Source organism: Pollachius pollachius (genome assembly GCF_949987615.1).
Source record: "Pollachius pollachius genome assembly, chromosome: 1".
Classification (NCBI taxonomy): Eukaryota; Metazoa; Chordata; class Actinopteri; order Gadiformes; family Gadidae; genus Pollachius; species Pollachius pollachius.
Window position 1 is genome coordinate 50,958,608 of NC_136934.1, and position 20,000 is coordinate 50,978,607.

The following is a 20,000-nucleotide window of genomic DNA, read 5'->3' on the forward strand; positions in this document are numbered from 1 at the left end:
GACTAAAAGAGAGGCTGACTGTGGTAGAGAGACTAAGAGAGAGAGTGACGGTGGTAGAGAGACTAAAAGAGAGGATGACGGTGGTAGAGAGACTAAGAGAGAGACTAAGAGAGAGACTGACGGTGGTAGAGAGACTGAGAGAGGGAGTGACCATGGTAGAGAGACTAAAAGAGAGGCTGACTGTGGTAGAGAGACTAAGAGAGAGAGTGACGGTGGTAGAGAGACTAAGAGAGAGAGTGACTGTGGTAAAGGGACTAAGAGAGAGACTAAGAGAGAGAGTGACCGTGGTAGAGAGACTAAGAGAGAGACTAAGAGAGAGACTGACCATGGTAGGTGCGGTCCCACATCTGCCTGGTGACGTTCTTCCCGGGCGGTCTCTCTCCGGAGGGGGTGAGGGTCTCGTTCAGAGCGTGAGTGTAGAGCATGAGGCCGTCGTAGAACCCCCCGGGGATGATGTTCATCTGGATGACACACACACACGCACACACATAGACACAAACACACATGCACACACACACACATATACACACACAAACACATGTAAACGCACACGCACATGCACACACGTACACACACACACAAACACAGACACACACACACGCATACACACACACACACAGACACAGACACAGACACACACACACAGTTGCAGAAAGTGTTCAATACAATTAAACTCAATTTAATTCAATTGTATTCAACTCTACTATTGTGTATTATACCGGTATTCTACTCCACTCTGTTAAATCAAGTCAAATATCATATCATCGTGGAACCTGCTCTACTAACTATTTTGTATTCTATTTCGGACACAGATTACAGGCGGTGATGCACTGGGCTGGCGTCACACGCCTGCTGTTACTGATGCTTGTTTCAGGGTCTAGCGGAACGGCCATTACAGACGCTATTCAGGCTATTGATGAGACCGCGCCACAGCGCAACTGGGGCTGCAGATAGGGCTCTTCAACTTCCATTAAGCCCGTCATGCTAGCACTTAGCCGTCAAAGCGCTATCAGCCTCCACCTCCCTGATCGAGGCAAGCGTAGTCCTGTGCACTTTGACAAACTGTATAATGCTTCAAATAAACCCAATAAACACACTAGACACAGTTAGACGCAATGCACACATGTAGGTACACAAATACACCAGGTTCACACTGAAACACAACGCACACATAAGGTACACAAATACACCAGGTTCACACTGAAACACACCAAGCTTCTACACGAATCAAATGATCCTGGTGCACAGAAACACATTCACTGAATGCAGAGAGTTACACTAGATATACACCGAAACATGGAAACACAACACAACAGATGTACACACCAAAACACAACACTACAGATGAACACACCCAAACACAACACATTCACACACCAAACACAACACAACAGATTTACACAGCCAAACACAAAACAACATATTCACACACCAAACACAATGCAACAGATGTACACACCCAAACACAACAGATGTACATAAACTGTCGCCGTGCAAGTTTTGTCAGGCGAATTTGCTGCGGTTCACCCCAGACTGCACTGCAGGGGACGATTGGCCGGTTGAACGCTGATTGGCTGTTGCGTTACACATGTCGCTCAGTGGCCACGCTGTTGAACGCTGAGTGGCTGTCATCACGCGAATGTCGCGGCAAAGTTTAAATATTTCAACTCGAGCAAATTGGTCGCGCTACGAATCCTCGTGAACGCGCTCGCCTGTGCAGGGCGAAAGTGTGGCACGGCAAATCAAAACTTCTCGCCGGTTTTCTCTAGCGAATAATTCGCCCGATTCGCGTCTCTACGTTCACTTTGTATGGGATCGTGTCGCCCCTTGGCTCATGCTTTTTATTCAATTCAATCTTCTGCTCTTTGGGCTGAGAGGAGACGGCCCTCCGCCCTCCCACCTCCTCCAGCTGCTCTCATCCTTGGCTCCGTGGAGCCCGAGGACCGAGATGCTGAGCAGGGAAGAGGAGGCCTCCTTCAACCTCACCACGGCTGAGCATCCTTCAGAGCGGTAGACACATGTCTTCAGCGTCACGCCGGTGATCGCGGCGTTCGTTGGACGGTTGTCAACGGAAGCAGAACCTATTTCTATCCATTGATTGTGAGAACGAAGACAGGATGAAATCAGGAGCTAGAGACACGCAGAACAAAACACCCACAGCAAGGCATGCTGGGTAATCACAAAGCACGACCTAATGTCACGGAGGGAAAGGGCAACAATCAGGTGTAAATGGTGTAATTATTCCTCAAAAGAAAAGTTGTGTTGGTGCACAGTTCTCTTTGTGTGTGTGTGTGTGTATGTGTGTGTGCTCGTGTGTGTGTTTTTATATGTGTAATGTATTTGTGTGATTACGTGTTTGTAGAAAAGCTTTTGTGAGTATGTTATATGGATATATACGCACCTGTGCAATTGTGTGTGTATGTGTGTATGTGTGGTTATGTGTCTGTGTGTGTGCAAGTCCTTTCTGTAGCGACACCCTCTCTCTCTCTCTCCCCCTCTCTCTCTCTCTCTCTCTCCCCCTCTCTCTCTCCCCCTCTCCCCCCCCCTCTCTCTCTCCCCCTCTCTCCCCCCCCCCCCCTCTCTCTCTCTCCCTCCCTCCCTCTCTCCCCCTATTAACTCCCTGCTAAACCAGATAAAGCCAGTTCTAATGTGCTCGGGGGCTCGCGGTACAACTGTCTCCTGTAACATGGAGGGCTGGTTGATCCAATCCAATTAAGGGCAGCGAGCTGATTGAGTTGAGCTGATCTTATCCTCTTCATTTGTCCCTGGCCTGAGCCCCACGGGGGACACAGACCCCCGCCCCCCTAATGGACCTGCAGCTTCTGGGAGGACGTGCAGGTGGGCACAAACACACACACACACACACACACACACACACACACACGCACGCATACACGCACACAGAAAACGCACGCACGCATACATACGCACATGCATGCATACACACGTACGAACGCAAACGCATGCACGCACACACACACACACACGCACAAGCACACGTACGCACACACACACACACACACACACGCACGCATACACGCACACAGAGGGACGTACCAGGGAATCATCTATGGTGAAGTTGAAGTTCTTGATGGCGTCGGTCTTCAGGTGGCTGACAAAGTCCTGGTACTCTTTATTTTGTGGCTCCCTGTAGGTCAGGATCTTCACGCTCTGAGGAGGACCAGCACAGCGGCGAGTACATATTAGTATAGGATATAACATCTCACACACATCAACACTGCTCCTATACGTGTATCTCTCATTCATCTTTTAAGGGAAAAAAAAATATTCTTTATTTTTCATCCTTTATATAAACCACACACGTTTGTGATGTTTTGTTACTGGTTGATTACTCATTTTGCACCGCTAAGGAAGCCTGGAACCAAAGCGTTCCGTTGCCATAGTGACGGCCGCTTGTTGTTCTGCTTCAGCCGAATAAACTAAAACAAATGTAGAGCATTATCGAGGTCCGTCCTGTTCGCCTCCAGCGGACAGGACGACCCTCTGGTCCGACGGCTGGTCGGACAGAGCGGGTCCTAACGTAGACCACCCACCACGGACCCTCTTCACGCTCAGACGTCTCTCATGCTCCGACCGTCCATCTCTCCCTGTCTAGACACATACGCTCCTGAACTGAGAGATGGAGATGAACTGAATACCTCAGGGCCGGCCCGGTGGAGAAGGAAGAGACGGCAAATCTACAATCACCGATTCTGATTGGAGGAAAAGGATGCTGATAGCAGAGTGATGCCCAGAGCCATAATAGCAGACTCCTTAATGAGAAACGCTCTCTATGGTCTTCTGCTGTTTGAACTCTAACCTGCACTATCATGTACTACCATGTGGTACAATGCAGTACCCTGTAGTACCCTGTAGTACCCTGTACCACCATGTACTAGCATGTACTACCATGTGGTACAATGTAGTACCCTGTAGTACCCTCTAGTACCATGTACTAGCATGTACTACCATGTGGTACCATGTAGTACCCTGTAGTACCCTGTACCACCATGTACTAGCATGTACTACCATGTGGTACCATGTATTTCCCTACCCCACAGTGAGGAATGAAACCAGCAACTGTTGGGTTGAAGAAACGGTTTAGATCAGTCTCATGGGGCACGGTGGGTGCTAGATGATGTCGGTTCACAGACGTGGATGGAGATGTTTGACAGAAAGGCAGGCAGACTAGACGAGGCTGCCAGACCAACAAAGGGTGCTTGAACCATTACAGTGGAGTGTGTGTGTTACACTGTGTGCCGCGGGGCACTTGACCGAGCGCAGCGGGCGGTTTCTGATGACATCATTCTGGGTCCTGCAGGAAGGTTAATTAACTTTGACTGGAATCACAGGTGTCTCAGATCTGCAATCTGCAATCAATCTCTCTGTCAACTGACCAGCTGAGAGACACACACACGCACGCACGCACTCACGCGCGCACACACACGCACACACAAACACAATAGTGTGTCATTTAGGACGATAGTGAGTAGTTGAACAGTATCAGGGTTTTCTGTGTAAGGGTGATAGTGTGTAGTTTAACTGTGGTAGGGTGATAGTGTATAATGTGTAGTTTATCTGTGCTAGGGTGATAGTGTGTAGTTTAACTGTGTTAGGGTGATAGTGTGTAGTTTAACTGTGGTAGGGTGATAGTGTGTAGTATAACTGTGTTAGTGTGATAGTGTGTAGTTTACCTGTGTTAGTGTGATAGTGTGTAGTTTAACTGTGGTAGGGTGATAGTGTGTAGTATAACTGTGTTAGTGTGATAGTGTGTAGTTTACCTGTGTTAGTGTGATAGTGTGTAGTTTAACTGTGTTAGGGTGATAGTGTGTACTTTACCTGTGTTAGGGTGATAGTGTGTATTTTACCTGTGTTAGGGTGATAGTGTTTAGTTTACCTGTGTTAGGTTGATAGTGTGTAGTATAACTGTGTTAGTGTGATAGTGTGTAGTTTACCTGTGTTAGTGTGATAGTGTGTAGTTTAACTGTGTTAGGGTGATAGTGTGTAGTTTACCTGTGTTAGGGTGATAGTGTGTAGTTTACCTGTGTTAGGGTGATAGTGTGTAGTTTACCTGTGTTAGGGTGATAGTGTGTAGTTTACCTGTGTTAGGTTGATAGTGTGTAGTTTACCTGTGTTAGGGTGATAGTGTGTAGTATAACTGTGTTAGTGTGATAGTGTGTAGTTTACCTGTGTTAGGTTGATAGTGTGTAGTATAACTGTGTTAGTGTGATAGTGTGTAGTTTACCTGTGTTAGTGTGATAGTGTGTAGTTTAACTGTGTTAGGGTGATAGTGTGTAGTATAACTGTGTTAGGCTGATAGTGTGTAGTATAACTGTGTTAGTGTGATAGTGTGTAGTTTACCTGTGTTAGTGTGATAGTGTGTAGTTTACCTGTGTTAGTGTGATAGTGTGTAGTTTACCTGTGTTAGTGTGATAGTGTGTAGTTTAACTGTGTTAGGGTGATAGTGTGTAGTATAACTGTGTTAGGCTGATAGTGTGTAGTATAACTGTGTTAGTGTGATAGTGTGTAGTTTACCTGTGTTAGGCTGATAGTGTGTAGTTTACCTGTGTTAGGGTGATAGTGTGTAGTATTACTGTGTTAGTGTGATAGTGTGTAGTTTAACTGTGTTAGGCTGACAGTGTGCAGTGAAGTTGTATCGCCGTGGTTACCTGGAAGGCCTCCATGGCGACGGGGTCGTCGGGGTCACCGCGGGCCCAGGGCTTGCTGTGGTTCTTCAGGCTCTCTCCGAACACGTCGATGTACAGGAAGACGTACTCGTCGGCGGGCAGCCCGGCCTGGTTGACCTGCACCATCATCTGCCTGAAGACATCCGGGGAGCAGCACGAGAACACCACTGGGGAGGGAGAGAGAGCATTAGTACCCATAGGGGTGGAGAGAGAGAGAGAGAGAGAGAGAGAGAGAGAGAGAGAGAGAGAGAGAGAGAGAGACCACAGGCAGACGGTGGGTAAACACCGCCTCACGTCATACCTCAGGTCTGGATTCCTCCAGTTCTCCCGCCCCCCCCCGCCCTGATTGTGACACAGTTTAATAACCCCAGCACAGGAAGCTTGCTGCGAAACCATGGCAACCAGCCATCCAGGGCTAAAAGGGGAGTTGACCCAAACACAAGAAGGGCCTCTTTATCCCCAGGAGGAGAGGAGGAGAGAGGGGAGGAGGAGAGGAGAAGAGAGGGGGAGAGGGAAGGGAGGGGGAGAGGGAAGGGAGGAGGAGAAGAGGAGAGGAGGACAGAGTGGGAGAGAAGGGAGGAGGAGAGGAGGAGAGAGGGGGAGAGGGAAGGGAGGAGGAGAGGAGGAGAGAGGGGGAGAGGGAAGGGAGGGGGAGAGGAGGAGAGAGGGGGAGAGAGGGGGAGAGGGAAGGGAGGGGGAGAGGAGGAGAGAGGGGGAGAGGGAAGGGAGGAGGAGAGGAGGAGAGAGGGGGAGAGGGAAGGGAGGGGGAGAGGGAAGGGAGAGGGAAGGGAGGAGGAGAAGAGAGGAGGAGAGAGGGGGAGAGAGGAGAAAGGGAGATGAGAGGTCAAGAGGAGTAGAGGAAAGGCAGGAAAGGAGGATGGAGGAAAGCAGAGGGGAGGAGGGTAGAGAGGGGGGAGGAGAGGGAGGAGAGGAGGAGGGAGGAGAGGAGAGGGGAGGACAGCAGAGGGAGGCGAGGAGGAAGGAGGAAAGCAGAGAGGAGGAGAGGAGGAAGGAGCAGATGAGGAGAGAGGAGTAGAGAGAGTGACAGTGAGTGACTTGCTCCAGAGATAAAGGCTGTGATGGAGATTGGCCCTCCAGCTCTCTGAGACACCACCAGGGCAGGGCAAACCTCCTCAGCCATTCAGCCACAGCGCTACGTTTGACTTCTGTGACATAACCCCATGAGGCCAGTATCCATCTGCTCACCGTCTACCCCCCGCCCATGTGGGGGTCCACTCCAGGTATTCAAGGACCAGCAGAGATGAAAGGACGGTGAATCGGCTCTCAGGGGAAATTAAGCCCCAGAACGAGGAACTACTGTCATTCCGTGCGCTGCTCTCGTGCAAAGTGCCAACCCTGAATGCCGTTCAAAATGATTATTACATGTTTGCTGTTTTTTTCAAACGGGCATTTTACCAGGGGCGCCTTCTGAAGGGAAGTGCGTAGTTTGGACTGATCTGGAACATGTGTCTGGTTCGGTCCGCTGAGGGGTGGTTGGTTTTCCATCGCTTCTTTCCCATCGTGGGGTTTGGGCCTTCCCTAACAAGCTGCTCTCAAACACGACCTCTAGAAAACACTTCCACCATACGTACGTGCTCTCTCTGCTGTGGTTGGACAGTGGGAGCTTCCCAGTGTGACCGCGGGGGGCTACTGGTCAACAGATCCCGGTGCTCCGCCGACTCCCGGCCTCTATTTAAGGGACGCACCGACCCCTTTAGGTCCGTTCAGGTCCCTTAGCGTCAGGCGGTGAGGCGTGAGGGAGCCAGGGCGCAGACCTCAGGAAACAGGATGAGCGGGGGTCCAGGGCAGACCACCTGACCGCTGCACACTTCCTGTCCAGAGCGGGCCCTGATTGGTTGAGGAGGCCCTGGAGAGCCGAGGACAGATTTACCGATGGAAGATTCCGATCTGTTTCCTCTTCGCCGCGGCCCCGCCCTCCTGGGTCGGGATGGTCACATGTTTGTCCTCCGCGGTAGCATGTGACTCTACATGCTCTCTGTATACTGTCTCATTTTGAACGCTGGTTGGGCTTGTGTGCTTTTACGCCAGAAACGCTCATGTTATTCACACACAGGAATAATAGAACGCCTTAATGGTGATCGTATACATCATATATATCATATATATTAGTGGTCAAAACTATGGTGACACGATGCCGCTATTATCTAATGAATCCATCTTATCTACGGATAGAATTCAGAAACAGAGCAGCAACTGTTGTGACAAATGGATTTGGTCTTTCTCACGACGGAAAAGTTTAAAAAAAACGATCCCCACGTGGCTGCAACCCACAAACGCATCCATACCACCCGTTGAAACGTCTATAAATGTCTCGTGAAAGTTTCTCGTGAGAATGGGTACTAAATCCCCCCACTAATGGAGTCCCCCCCTAACCACCAGCCCCTCTCAAAGGACCGCTTTAAAACAGCTCACAGGAAACAGAGCAATGATGACTTCCTGTGCCCTGAACACAGCGCTTATCTTCAAAGCCTCTCCTTATAGCCGCGGTGAAAGACCCACCGCGCAGAACCCGACGCGCTGACGCTACCGAAAGAAAAAGGTCAGAGAGGAAAGGAAAGGTTAATTATCTCCTGGGATAATCCTTCCTCTCCAGTTTATCATCTTTCTTTCATCTCACTGCTGATGTTCACGTCAGATGTTAATTTTGACCGAGTGTGCCGTGTTTGAATGTCTTCTGTTCACGTGGTTCTCCCCTCTGCTTCCAGCGGTGTACCTGCAGCCAGCCCTGAACATATCGACTATACCTGAGGTCTTTTGGATTGATATTGGTTTGATATTATGGTTGGCAAATGGACGCCACTGCAATGCGCACCAACGCTTTGACCTAGAAGCACTGATTCATATAAAATTAACCAGTACAACCACTGTTAGCTGCCCAGTACAGTCTTCTACTGGTTCTACTGGGAGCTGCCAGTACAACAACAGTCTTCTACTGGTCAACACTGGGAGCTTCCCAGTACAACAACAACCTTCTACTGGTAGACACTGGGAGCTTCCCAGTACAACAACAACCTTCTACTGGTGGACACTGAGAGCTTCCCAGTACAACCACAGTCTTCTGCCAATGGACGTGGGATCTGCCCAGTACAAGCATAATATCATCCTGGTGGACGATGGGAGGGAAGCTGGTGACTCCTACTGCTACTCATCTGAACTCATGTGTAGCCCATTTACCCTGTGCCTCCAGTTAGCTATGTGCTACCATAACTAGCTAATGATTAGCGATGGAGCTAGTCCTGTGCTGGCCCACGTTGGCCCCTTCACACGGCCCCTGGCCTTGGGTCCGTAACCTACAACCGCCGTCTCTGGACTTAATGACTTGGATTGCTCTTCATTTCTGCCTTGTTTTGGTTAATCTAAATTCTTGGCCGGTGTGTTATCGTATAACGGCTGGTTCTCCGACCCACTTCCCTGCTTCCACCGCAGACCCAGCTCGGTCTGACTCTGTGCCTTCATAATGTTGCTCCTGTTGCTCTCCACAGGTGTTTGTGTAGAGGGGCATTCCATCTAACCCCATTGTATCAACATGCATATGACTAAGCAGGTCTCTTTGCCAGATCGTCTATAAATCTTATTAAACCATAACAATAGTTCGATGTGGATTTCAAAGTGGCAGTCGCGGTATGTTCTCTATAGCGGTTAAAAGTTCAACACTACAGTGTATTCTGAAACAGTGATGGAATAATACTTTGGGATATTACAATACACAAACATTTATGCCTTTTTGTTCTCTGCCTTCCTTGGGGTCAACATAAACCTAAGTAGCTAAGAGTAGCTGAAAATAAATAATTTGCTGGTGATCATTTCGATGCCATTTAATTACATTTAACAATATTTCCTGTCGTGTAGCTTGTTAGTGTAAAGTATCCAGTCCATCGAGTACACCAAATGAAACCCTGGGACTAAATCCAATCACCAAACCCCAGCAGCAGTCGTGAGGCCTTCATATCATTATACATCATGTGCATAATGTAGTGTCCTCCATTTTAATGACAGTGTCAGGCTGCGTGGGGCGTCTATGAAGTCTAGCAGGGGGTCCTTTCACACTAGTCCTGGGTGACTAATTAGTGATTCTGTGGGGGTGGGTGCAGTCTCTTCCTGCTCTGCTAATGGCAGTGTTCCTTTTAGAAGCTCCAGTTTACAAAGGTGTGGTGCGGTGAACACACAGATGAATACATTGTATGTCTGGTCCTCATCAATACAGTGCTGGACTGGAGCTGTCCTTCCGATATTGTCTCTGTTATCATCGTGCCTTCAACCACGACGTCTGGAGATACAGAGCGATCGATTTGAGGTGAATGTATTGAGGGCAACAGTAACAGCAACAACGATACTAGCTTCGCAGGAATCGTTAAAGGGGACATATTATGCCACCAGGTGTGAGTGTGATTAGCATTACGAGCCGTTTCGAAAATCTGCCCCATATGACATCACTAGTGGGCGTGTCGACCTAGATCTGTGCTGGATAGATGTAGGTAGGCTGGTAGACTGATCTATCCAGCACAGATCTAGGTGGACACGCCCACTAGTGATGTCATATGGGGCAGATTTTCGAAACGGCTTGTAAGGCTAATCACACTCACACCTGGTGGCATGATATGTCACCTTCAAAGTTAACGTCAACAACATCACATAAAGACATGACGTTGGGTTGGGTTGAGATGTTTGTCTACAACTGTTTTGAACTATTATTAATATTGTCATTTGGTGAACACTTTAGTATCCAAAGCGACTTCAGACACAAGTGATTAAAGGGTAAGTTAGTCGACGTTAAAGTTATTATGTTTGTCTCACAAAGAGTCAGTGATCATTTCTGTGTTATCTTTGACAAAAATCCATAAAGTTCTTAAATGGGGGAAATTCTGACTCTCACCATAAAACCCTCCAGGAGGGATTGCAGTGGGGGGCTTTGGTTCAGGAGGGATCGATGGAGCCCCAAGGTGTGACTCTGCAGCAGACTGAACGCCGCCTGCTGCAGGCCGTCTGACCTCGGATTGAAACGTTAGAGCTGGAAGGAGCGAGCGGCCAGCCAACACTCTTTCATCTCCCCTCCCTATCTCCCCTCCCTCCCTTCTCTCCCTCATCCCTCTCTCCCTCCCTTTCCCTCTCCCCTCTCTGATCTCTTCTCTCTCCACCTATTTCTCCTCTCTCCCCTATCTCTACTCTCTCTGATCTCCCCTCTCTCTCTCCTCTCTCCCCTATCTCTCCTCTCTCCCCTATCTCTCCTCTCTCCTCTCTCCCCTATCTCTACTCTCTCTGATCTCCCCTCCCTCTCTCCTCTCCCCTAGCTCTCCTCTCTCTCCTCTCTCTGATCTCCCCTCCCTCTTTCCTTTCTCCCCTTTCTCTCCTGTCTCCCCTCTCTGATCTCTCCTCCCTCTCTCCCCTCTCCCCTATCTCTCCTCTATCCCCTATCTCTGCTCTCTTCCCTATCTCTCCTCTCTCCCCTCTCTGAACTCTACTTCCTCTCTCCCCTATCTCTCCTCCCTCTCTCCTCCCTCTCTTCTCTGATCTCTCCTCTCTCCTCCCTCTCTCCTCCCTCTCTCCTCCCTCTCTTCTCTGATCTCTCCTCTCTCCTCTCTCCTCCCTCTCTTCTCTGATCTCTCCTCTCTCCCCCCTCTCTCCTCTCTCCCTAACACCCCATCTCATTAAAGAGTGTGAACAGAGTGAATGCTGTGGTGTCGGTGACACACGCAGGTTGAGCTAGCAGTGTTGTTTATCTCTTCTTCCACTTCCTTTAAACCACGTGCAGACTTTGAAATCAAAAACAAAACATTTCTCCCTTTTTGCAATCATTGCGCAACTCCTGAATGATTGATGAACGATTCCATGTGGGTGAGAACATCCATTTCCATGTCGGTTCCTTCATTGTGATTGGTCAAAGTGGCGATGATCTGAGCCTGATACCCACCTCCTGATTGGTGGAGGTGCGGGCGGACCTCTGAGCCTGTTGTTCTGAGTGTTCCCCCATCTCCTGAAAGTGGACAGACGTCACAAAGGACCACAGGACGGCTCAGAGTGGCCTGTGAGTCCCTCTGTCTCACTTCACAAAGGACCACAGGACAGCTGAGAGTGGCCTGTGAGTCCCTCTGTCTCACTGGTTCCCCTGCAGCTCCTCAGCTGAGGTAGACTGGGTGCCCCCCGCCCGTTCTGCCGGCGATTTGAATTCGCCCGGCTGCAGAAGGGTCTTGAGAAGAGCAATACATTTCTTTCTGCTTCCGATACGTTTTTGCGGGAGCCAATCACCAAGCTGGCTTTCCCCCCTGGCGCGCTATTGGCTGGTTTAACACAATGACGACAGAGAAGCGACGGAAAGCAGCCAATTGCGTGCAGAGTCAGTTGAACTAGGCCCGTTGATCACGCCTCTTGTGCTGAAGAAAATGACAGCAGCCTCCCCAGACCCAGCTCAATCGTAGATTGAGCTGGGTCTGGCAATAGCCAGGCTACAGCTGTGGGGGCAGGAAGAGTTGGGGGAGCCTGATGAAACAGCCCTGTGTTGAGCAGGCTGGCGGCATCGGGGCCCGGTTCCTGGCTCACACCCCAGGGCAGAGGGGCTTCGGAGTGGACTGAGGGCAACCATGTGTGCATCTCTTTTAAATCGACAACCATACGTGAAATATTGACCCTTACAGTCTGTACTGCAGTTGTATACAGGGCATAGGTACTCACTGTTTAAACATATGTAGAGGGTTATTATTGGATTGTACTTAGCATTGTAATTAGCATTTTGCAGCGTCTTATCCTAGCTATCTTTGTTGTCTACGGTTAGTGCTTGGCACTTGGTTCTATGAACATCCTCACTGTACCAACAGATATATTGATGTTTCTCTTTCTGACAGATGGACTTATTGTAAGTTGGATAAAAGCTTATTTTCTTTCGGCATGCCTTGGCAATATAAATGTAAATGTAAAATGTAAATGTATTATTCATTTTCTTTCAGCATGCCTTGGCAATATAAAGGCAGGTTTACCAAGCCGATGGAAATGATTTGCACGGAATGACATTGACCGGAATAGGAACTAACTGCATGGACTGTGTCCCTCTCTGTGTGCAGAAAACACACCGCTAACGGCTAACAGCTAACGGCGGCGCACCACAGTGTTGGCAACACTGTCTTCCTATTCACTTCCTGGTTTGTAAACAGCTCATTATCGAGGTCGTCCGTCCCTTCAGAGGTCAGAGGAACACAATGACTCCCGAGGCAGGGTTCCAGAGCCCTGCGTGTGCAGGGTCGCTCAGCGCTTCCTGCCAGCCAAACACCAGCACCACTCAGTTCACCGCGCTGTTTACATGGGTAGCAGGGACACCGTGCGCTCTCGTTACATCCCATTGACGACGTCTCCGATGTTATCAGGTCGCTGTTCTGAGAGGAAAGATGTGGAACCGCAAAGCCAAGTCCATGTGTTTTATCAGCGTGTATTTATTGCGTGTTGTGATTGTTGTGTAATTGTTTACACATTCTTCCTCTGTGTGTGTAAGAGGCGAGCCATACCTCTTAACAGCTTAGCCATTTTAACTAAAGATGTAGTCAGCAGAAAAACAAAGTGGAAAGTTCACAATGAAAGGAAGCAATAACCAAGCCAATAACTGCTCCATCGACACTAAACACAAACAAAACAGACCAACGGGAAAACAACAAACCAAATCCGACTCAAACGTAAAACACTGAGCAAACCGCCTCAAACGTAAAACACAAACCAAACAGTCTCAAACGTAAAACACAAACCAAACAGTCTCAAACGTAAAACACAAACCAAAACCGACTCAAACGTGAAACACAAACCAAACAGTCTCAAACGTAAAACACAAACCAAACAGTCTCAAACGTAAAACACAAACCAAACAGTCTCAAACGTAAAACACAAACCAAAACCGACTCAACCGGAAACACAAACCACTCAAACGTAATGTCTTCCACTGGAACATCTTTTCAGACTCACGTGTCTGAACGACTGAATTCATGCTGAATCTCTGTACTTTTACTTTACTGTGGAACACAGAAGAAGGTAAAGCCATCCCTGCTGGCGGTCACCAGCGGCACCTTCCCTCCCGGCCTCTGCAGATCCAGCCCCCACCTGCCAGAAGACCTACCAGGAGTCCCTCATCTGAACACAGCTGTGCTTATTGAACAAACACAACCTGCCGCATACATCTCTGCTGTCAGGTCAGCCCCCGTTTATTGTGTCATAATTACCAGCGTGGGATGTGACCCAAAGGTCGCGCATCCGTAAGAGCATTAGCGAGGAGAGAGACGAAGCTGCGCGTGGTTTTATGGCGGGCGTAAATCAGGGGGCCGGACAGGGGCCATTTGCTGCGGCGCATATTGCGGTCAACGTGCACGGGCAAACCTGATGAGTGTTTCTTTGTAATGGAACCAACTGGAGCGTTTAACTTCATTTATGCAGATCGGGATTTAAACGACATCCACGTGTTTGTTTTATTTATGAAGGCAATTTCCCTTGAATGTGACGATTGCTATTTTATGATTTTGGTCCTTCAGGAGAGACTTCAGTCCTCAACCTCAGGGCCTCTGGTTGAAGGAGGACAAACGCCTGCTGAAGCAGTTCGGATCAGATGGAGGCGTGTGGAGTAAACCCCCCGAACCAATCGGGTCGCCTCTCTGCCTCAGATGCCCTGCCATGAGGCTTGTGCACGTAAATGTTAAACGGAGTGCATTTATACAGCCCTTTGCTAACCAGTGGCCACTCAGAGCGCTTTATATTACTGCCTCACATTCACCCATTCATGCACACATTCACACACCGACGGCGGAGTCAGCCACGCAGGGCGACAGCCAGCTCGTCGGGAGCAGTCAGGGTGAGATGTCTTGCTCAGGGACACCTCGACCCTCTGGGCAGCTGGGGTCGAACTAGCAACCTCCGTCACCAGCCACCCCGCTCTACCTCCTGAGCCGAATGCCACCTTCACCTAAATGAATCGGGGGCGCCGTTCATTTCCTTACCCACCGCACCCCCTCCGGACCAGGACCCCTCAGTGGTCTCGCAGTGGAGGACTTTTGGTTGTCGTGTGAACACACACATTCAGACGCCCCACAGCGACATCGACCACCCCCGACGCCACAACCACCAGGAGCTGGGTCCGTTTGCTCAAGGGAACCTCAACACTGGTCAACACAGGCACAGAGGTATTGCACCCGCAACTTTCCAGAATCAACCAGTTCATTGTAACTCATTATTAGTCGATAAAAGCATCTGCTAAATGCCCTAAATGTAAATGTAAATCGGAACTTCTCAAGAGCTGCTTAATGCCCCCCCCCCCGGCTGTGTCTGAGGTCCTGGGTGTCCTCCTCCACCACCGGCCCTCCGTCAGGCCTGAGGGCGTAGCGGGGGCACTAAACAACAGCAGGGACAGCTCCATCCCCGGCCCCCCGGGGCCCCCTATCTCCGCTGCTCAGGGCCTCGGCCCTTCGGAGGGTATTAATCTTTAACCAGGCCCAGATGGATGGTCGGGCAGGAAGAGGGAAAGGGGCTTACAGCACGGCCTTGTGGGAAGATTTGTTCAGCATGGTTGGCCGTGGGGCCGGCCGCCATGGCGACAGCAGCGGCGGCGGGTAACGGAGCGGCGCCCGCCGGGACGTGACATCACGGCGGTGACGGGAGGGGCGGCCAGGGAACAGGGAGGGGTTAAAGTTCTCTAACAAGCTCAATGTTCAAGAGAGCGTTCTAACGTTCCAGCGGGTTCCACGTCCGTAGTGTTCTAACGAGCCGAGTGCTCTAACGAGCCGAGTGCTCTAGCGAGCCGAGTGCTCTAACGAGCCGAGTGCTCTAACGAGCCGAGTGCTCTAACGAGCCGAGTGCTCTAACGAGCCGAGTGCTCTAGCGAGCCGAGTGCTCTAGCGAGCCGAGTGCTCTAACGAGCCGAGTGCTCTAGCGAGCACAGTGTTCTAACGAGCAGTGCTCTTATGAACCAAGTGTTCACACAACAGGAGTGTTCTCATGAGCCGAGTGTTCTAACGAACAGATTGTTCTAACAACCGGAGTGTTCTTATGAACCGAGGGTTCTCACAACAGCAGTGTTCTAACAACAGAAGTGTTCTGAGAACAGAAGTGTTCTGACAACAGGATCCCTCCTTGAGGTCCTTGAGGAGTGTTCTCACCAGCTCAATGTTCTAACAGGCTTTATCTTCTAACCAGCACCATCGATTTTAGGTTTTCATTGCGGAGCCTCATTAAATCTCGTCTGGTGACAACAACAGCACAGAACATCAAACAACAAGCATAAAACACGCGAATACGCTAAATCATTTACGACACGAATGCAAACCGCATTATGGTCGAACATCCCCGCCCTCTACAGATAGCATCCATAACTTAGAACAGCTGGGGGTTCACATCACATCCCTCCTCCCCCAGGACCTGCCCTCGCTTGCCCCTTACTGGGCCATATCTCTGGTGGGTCTGGGGGGGGGGGGTAATTGAAGACACCTTGTTACACTTCAAGCTTATTGGCTGATCTGTTGTCAATACACTCACACACACACACACACACACACACAGGCGATGACAGTAAGGCAGAGCTCCTATTGTAAATGAATGAGGATTCACCCAGAAAGCCGCCTATGAACGCCAATGCCTCGGTCCTCAGTGGATGTGAACCACAGGTCTCCTGTCCCTCTCTCTGTCTCCCCTCCTCCCCCTCTCTGACAGAGCGAGTGCCTCACCCGTCCTCACCCGTCCTCACCCGTGATGTGGGAGTCACGGACACAGGGCGGCGGGAGGGTAACTGAATCTCCCCCGGCTGAAGGATCGCTCAGCGTGGATTGGCTGAATGTGACAGACCCTCTCACCCCCCCCTCCCTATATATAGTCCCAGCGACACCGCCTAACCTCGTAGCAGCTGATCAAACACCTTCCTACTGGGGGTCATAGCATCTCTCGCTCTATCGCTCTGTTTCCATGTGTCTGTCTGTCTGTCTGTCTGTCTGTCTGTCTGTCTGTCATAGATCCACCCCCCCCCCCCCCTCCCAGCAGGGAGAGTTCATGAGAGGAGGGAGGAGCGAGGGAATCAATCAGACGATCAGAGAGAGCAGATCAATATCCCTGTCCTCAAACTCCCCCCTCCTCCTCCTCCTCCTCCTCCTCCCCCTCCTCTTCCTCCTCCTCCCCTCCCCTCCTCCTCCCCCCTCTTCCTCCTCCTCCTCCTCCTCCTCCCCTCCCCCTCCTCCTCCTCCTCATCCTCCTCCTCCTCCTCCTCCCCCTCCTCCTCCTCCTCCTCCTCATCCTCCTCCTCCCCTCCTCCTCCTCCCCCTCCTCCTCCCCCTCCTCCTCCTCCTCCTCCCCTCCTCCTCCTCCTTCTCCTCCTCCTCCCCCCCTCCTCATCCTCCTCCTCCTCCTCCCCCTCCCTCTCCTCCTCCTCACCCTCCTCCTCCTCCTCCTCCTCCTCACCCTCCTCCTCCTTCCCCTCCTCCTCCCCCTCCTCCTCCTCCTCCTCCTTCCCCCTCCTCCTCCTCCTCCTCCTCCTCCTCCTCCTCCCCCTCCTCCTTCCCCCTCCTCCTCCTCCTCCTCCTCCTCCTCCTCTCCCTCCTCCCCCTCCCCCTCCTCCTCCCCCTCCTCCTCCTCCTCCTCCTCCTCCTCCTCCTCTGAAGGTAGCAGAGTGAGGAGGCGGAGTCTCATCAGCTCATAAACCCTCAACCTTGGCTTTCACAGGAGCCTTGTCGGGAAATGTGCGGGGTTAAATTAATCTGTTTAATGGATCTGTATTGGAGGCTGGGCCGTGGGTGGAGGTGGTGGTGGTGATGGTGGAGGTGGTGCTGGTGGTGGTGGTGGTGCTGGTGGGTGGGGGGGGAGGTGTTAAGGATGGGGGTCCGACCCTGTGATGGATGGGTTTGTTTGTTTCGCTGAGGCCGAGGGAAACTGGACAGCGGATGAAATTGGATATGCTGCCAGGCGTTTTGTTTCATCAGATCTGTTGTTTCAGGAGGAGGTGTGTGTGTGTGTGTGTGTGTGTGTGTGTGTGTGTGTGTGTGTGTGTGTGTGTGTGTGTGTGTGTGTGAGAGAGGGTGGGAGAGAGAGAGAGAGAGAGGGTGTGAGGGTGTGAGTGTGTTTGTGTGTGTGTGTGTGTGTTTGTGTGTGTGTGTGTGTGTGTGTGTGTGTGTGTGTGTGAGAGAGGGTGGGAGAGAGAGAGAGAGAGAGAGTAAGGGTGTGAGGGTGTGAGTGTGTTTGTGTGTGTGTGTGTGTGTGTGTGTGTGTGTGTGTGTGTGAGAAAGAGAGAAAGAGAGAGAGAGAGAGAGAGAGAGAGAGAGAGAGAGAGAGAGAGAGAGAGAGAGAGAGAGAGAAAGTGTGAGTGCGTAGGAGTGTGTGTGTGTGTTTGTATGGGGGGGGTGACAGGAAGAAGGCTTGGTGACATCATCAAAAAGCCCCAGTGCAGGGGGGTGGGAGGTCCATCTGGGAGTTCATCACGGAGGATGCATCATCAACGTCGCCCTACTGTGACTCTGACTTTAGCCGTTGTTTGTTTTGGGTCGCTCCTGGGTGAGCACCATGTGGCCGTTAGGGTTATATGGTGAATATGATAATGACTTTTGGATCAAGGAGGTGGGAGTTCGTCTCTGTATGTCCTAATGAGGCGATGGATTGAATGGTACTAAGTTAGTACCAGGTCGACCGAGTTAGCTAGAAGTATCGCAGTATTTATCTGAGGTTTGTAGTTATAGTGATTCTCCCTGAGCTTATACACTACAGTTCATTGCAATTATTCAAGGTTTTAGTTTAGGTTTGTCACTTCAGATTTGGACCTGAAATTATCCAACAGATAGTTGGAATTACTGTCGTTAGGTTTGTAAGTCATGCTATTTTAATTTGAGGAATAGTGATTCCTGAATTTGCAATTTGGGATTAATAAATCATATTACTTACTGATAATACTTCTACCTCAGTTACAAACAGCAGATCTTCCCTGAATTCTGTAAGTTCTACTTCTACTGCCTGAGCTCATAGTGATTATTAGTCGGTAAGAGATTGAACTTTATTTACTTTTAGCCGATGCTTTTATCCAAAGCGACTTCCAACGGTTCCCACACACACATTCACACACCGACGGCGGTGTCAACCACGCAGGGCGACCGCCAGCTCCTCAGGGGCAGTCAGGGGGAAGCGTCTCGCTCAGGGACACCGCGGCAATCAGCTAGGACGAGCCGGGGATCAAACTAGCAACCTTACGGCTATAAGTCAACCCGCTCAGCTGAGCCGTCCCAGACAGCCCAGAGGACCGTTCTAGAGGGGCTTCGCTCCATAGAGCGAAGCCCCTCTAGAACGAAGCCCCTCCAGCTTTAACCTCAGCCCACCTCAGCTCCGCTGTGTCCTTGCTCATCAGCTCCACTCCATTATCAGCTGTCGGCCGTGACTTCAGCAGCAGGCTCCCGTTAACGAGGGCCGTGTCAACGGGGCCGACCGGGGGCCCCGGTGCAGAGTGGAGGATTAACGGGGGCCCCCGGAGGACCCCAAAACAGAAGGGTCTTTAATTGGCCTCCCGTCTCTCGCGGTCCTCCGCGCCGCGCTCCGGGGCCCTCAGCCGGGGCCGGGAGCGCAGCGCTCGGTGTTTGTCTGGTTCCTGAGCGGCTCGACGTGGACCTCTTCCCCGTGGAGCGACGGGTCGCTATGGTAACGGGGAGGAGGGTCCGAGGGGTCGTTATGGTAACGGAGAGGAGGGTCAGAGAGCTTAGTGCGGAAGTTGAGCGACACACTATTGCGCCTTCTTAACTTATCTATGGGATGCATGGTGTGTTTTCATATTGAAGTCTGGCAGAGTCCACTCCTTCACAGGCAGGGCCACAGCCAGGGTTTGGAAAATAGTGAGGTTGAGTTTGGGTGGGGGGGGAGGGGTTGGTTGCCCCTAGTACAAAGCAAATCTCTCCTTCTGCCTTTTTTATATTTCTGCCTTCATCGCTGGTGTATTTTTTGTGTGTGATTCTGCGATGGCTCTCAGGCTGTCTATTTCGAGCTGACCACCGCTATCTTTGAGTCTGAGTTACTCTCGCCTGCTAAAGAGCAGCATTGTTGTTTTTATCGGCGATTGCAGTCGATTGAATTAGGAGAGAGAAACAGAAAGCTGCCGCCACACGTTCAAAAGGACAGGATCTAAGAGGCGCCCAATCCATTAACCCGGCACAGGAAGACAGCTGATCCTGAGAGGGTTTCCCATCCGAGAGGTCTGCTAGCTCAGAGCCTAGCACACAGCGCTAACAGGAAGTGGCTGTGTGGGCTCTGAGGCGTCTGCTAGCTCAGTTCCTAGCACACAGCGCTAACAGGAAGTGGCTGTGTGGGCTCTGAGGCGTC

The 20,000-nt window shown here is 50.8% G+C and overlaps 1 protein-coding gene across 1 annotated transcript in view; it reads right to left on the minus strand.

Annotated features, from left to right (window-relative positions):
* The window catches only part of LOC307091948 (atrial natriuretic peptide receptor 1-like), a 49,538-nt gene that overhangs the window by 18,079 nt on the left and 11,459 nt on the right, over nt 1-20,000 (minus strand). Inside the window, exons 3-5 of the mRNA XM_079758796.1 lie at nt 5,670-5,854; nt 3,058-3,171; nt 326-461 (exon numbers count right to left, since the gene is read on the minus strand). Coding sequence (XP_079614922.1) covers nt 326-461; nt 3,058-3,171; nt 5,670-5,854 — 435 coding nt within the window. The remainder of the gene's footprint in view (nt 1-325; nt 462-3,057; nt 3,172-5,669; nt 5,855-20,000) is intronic.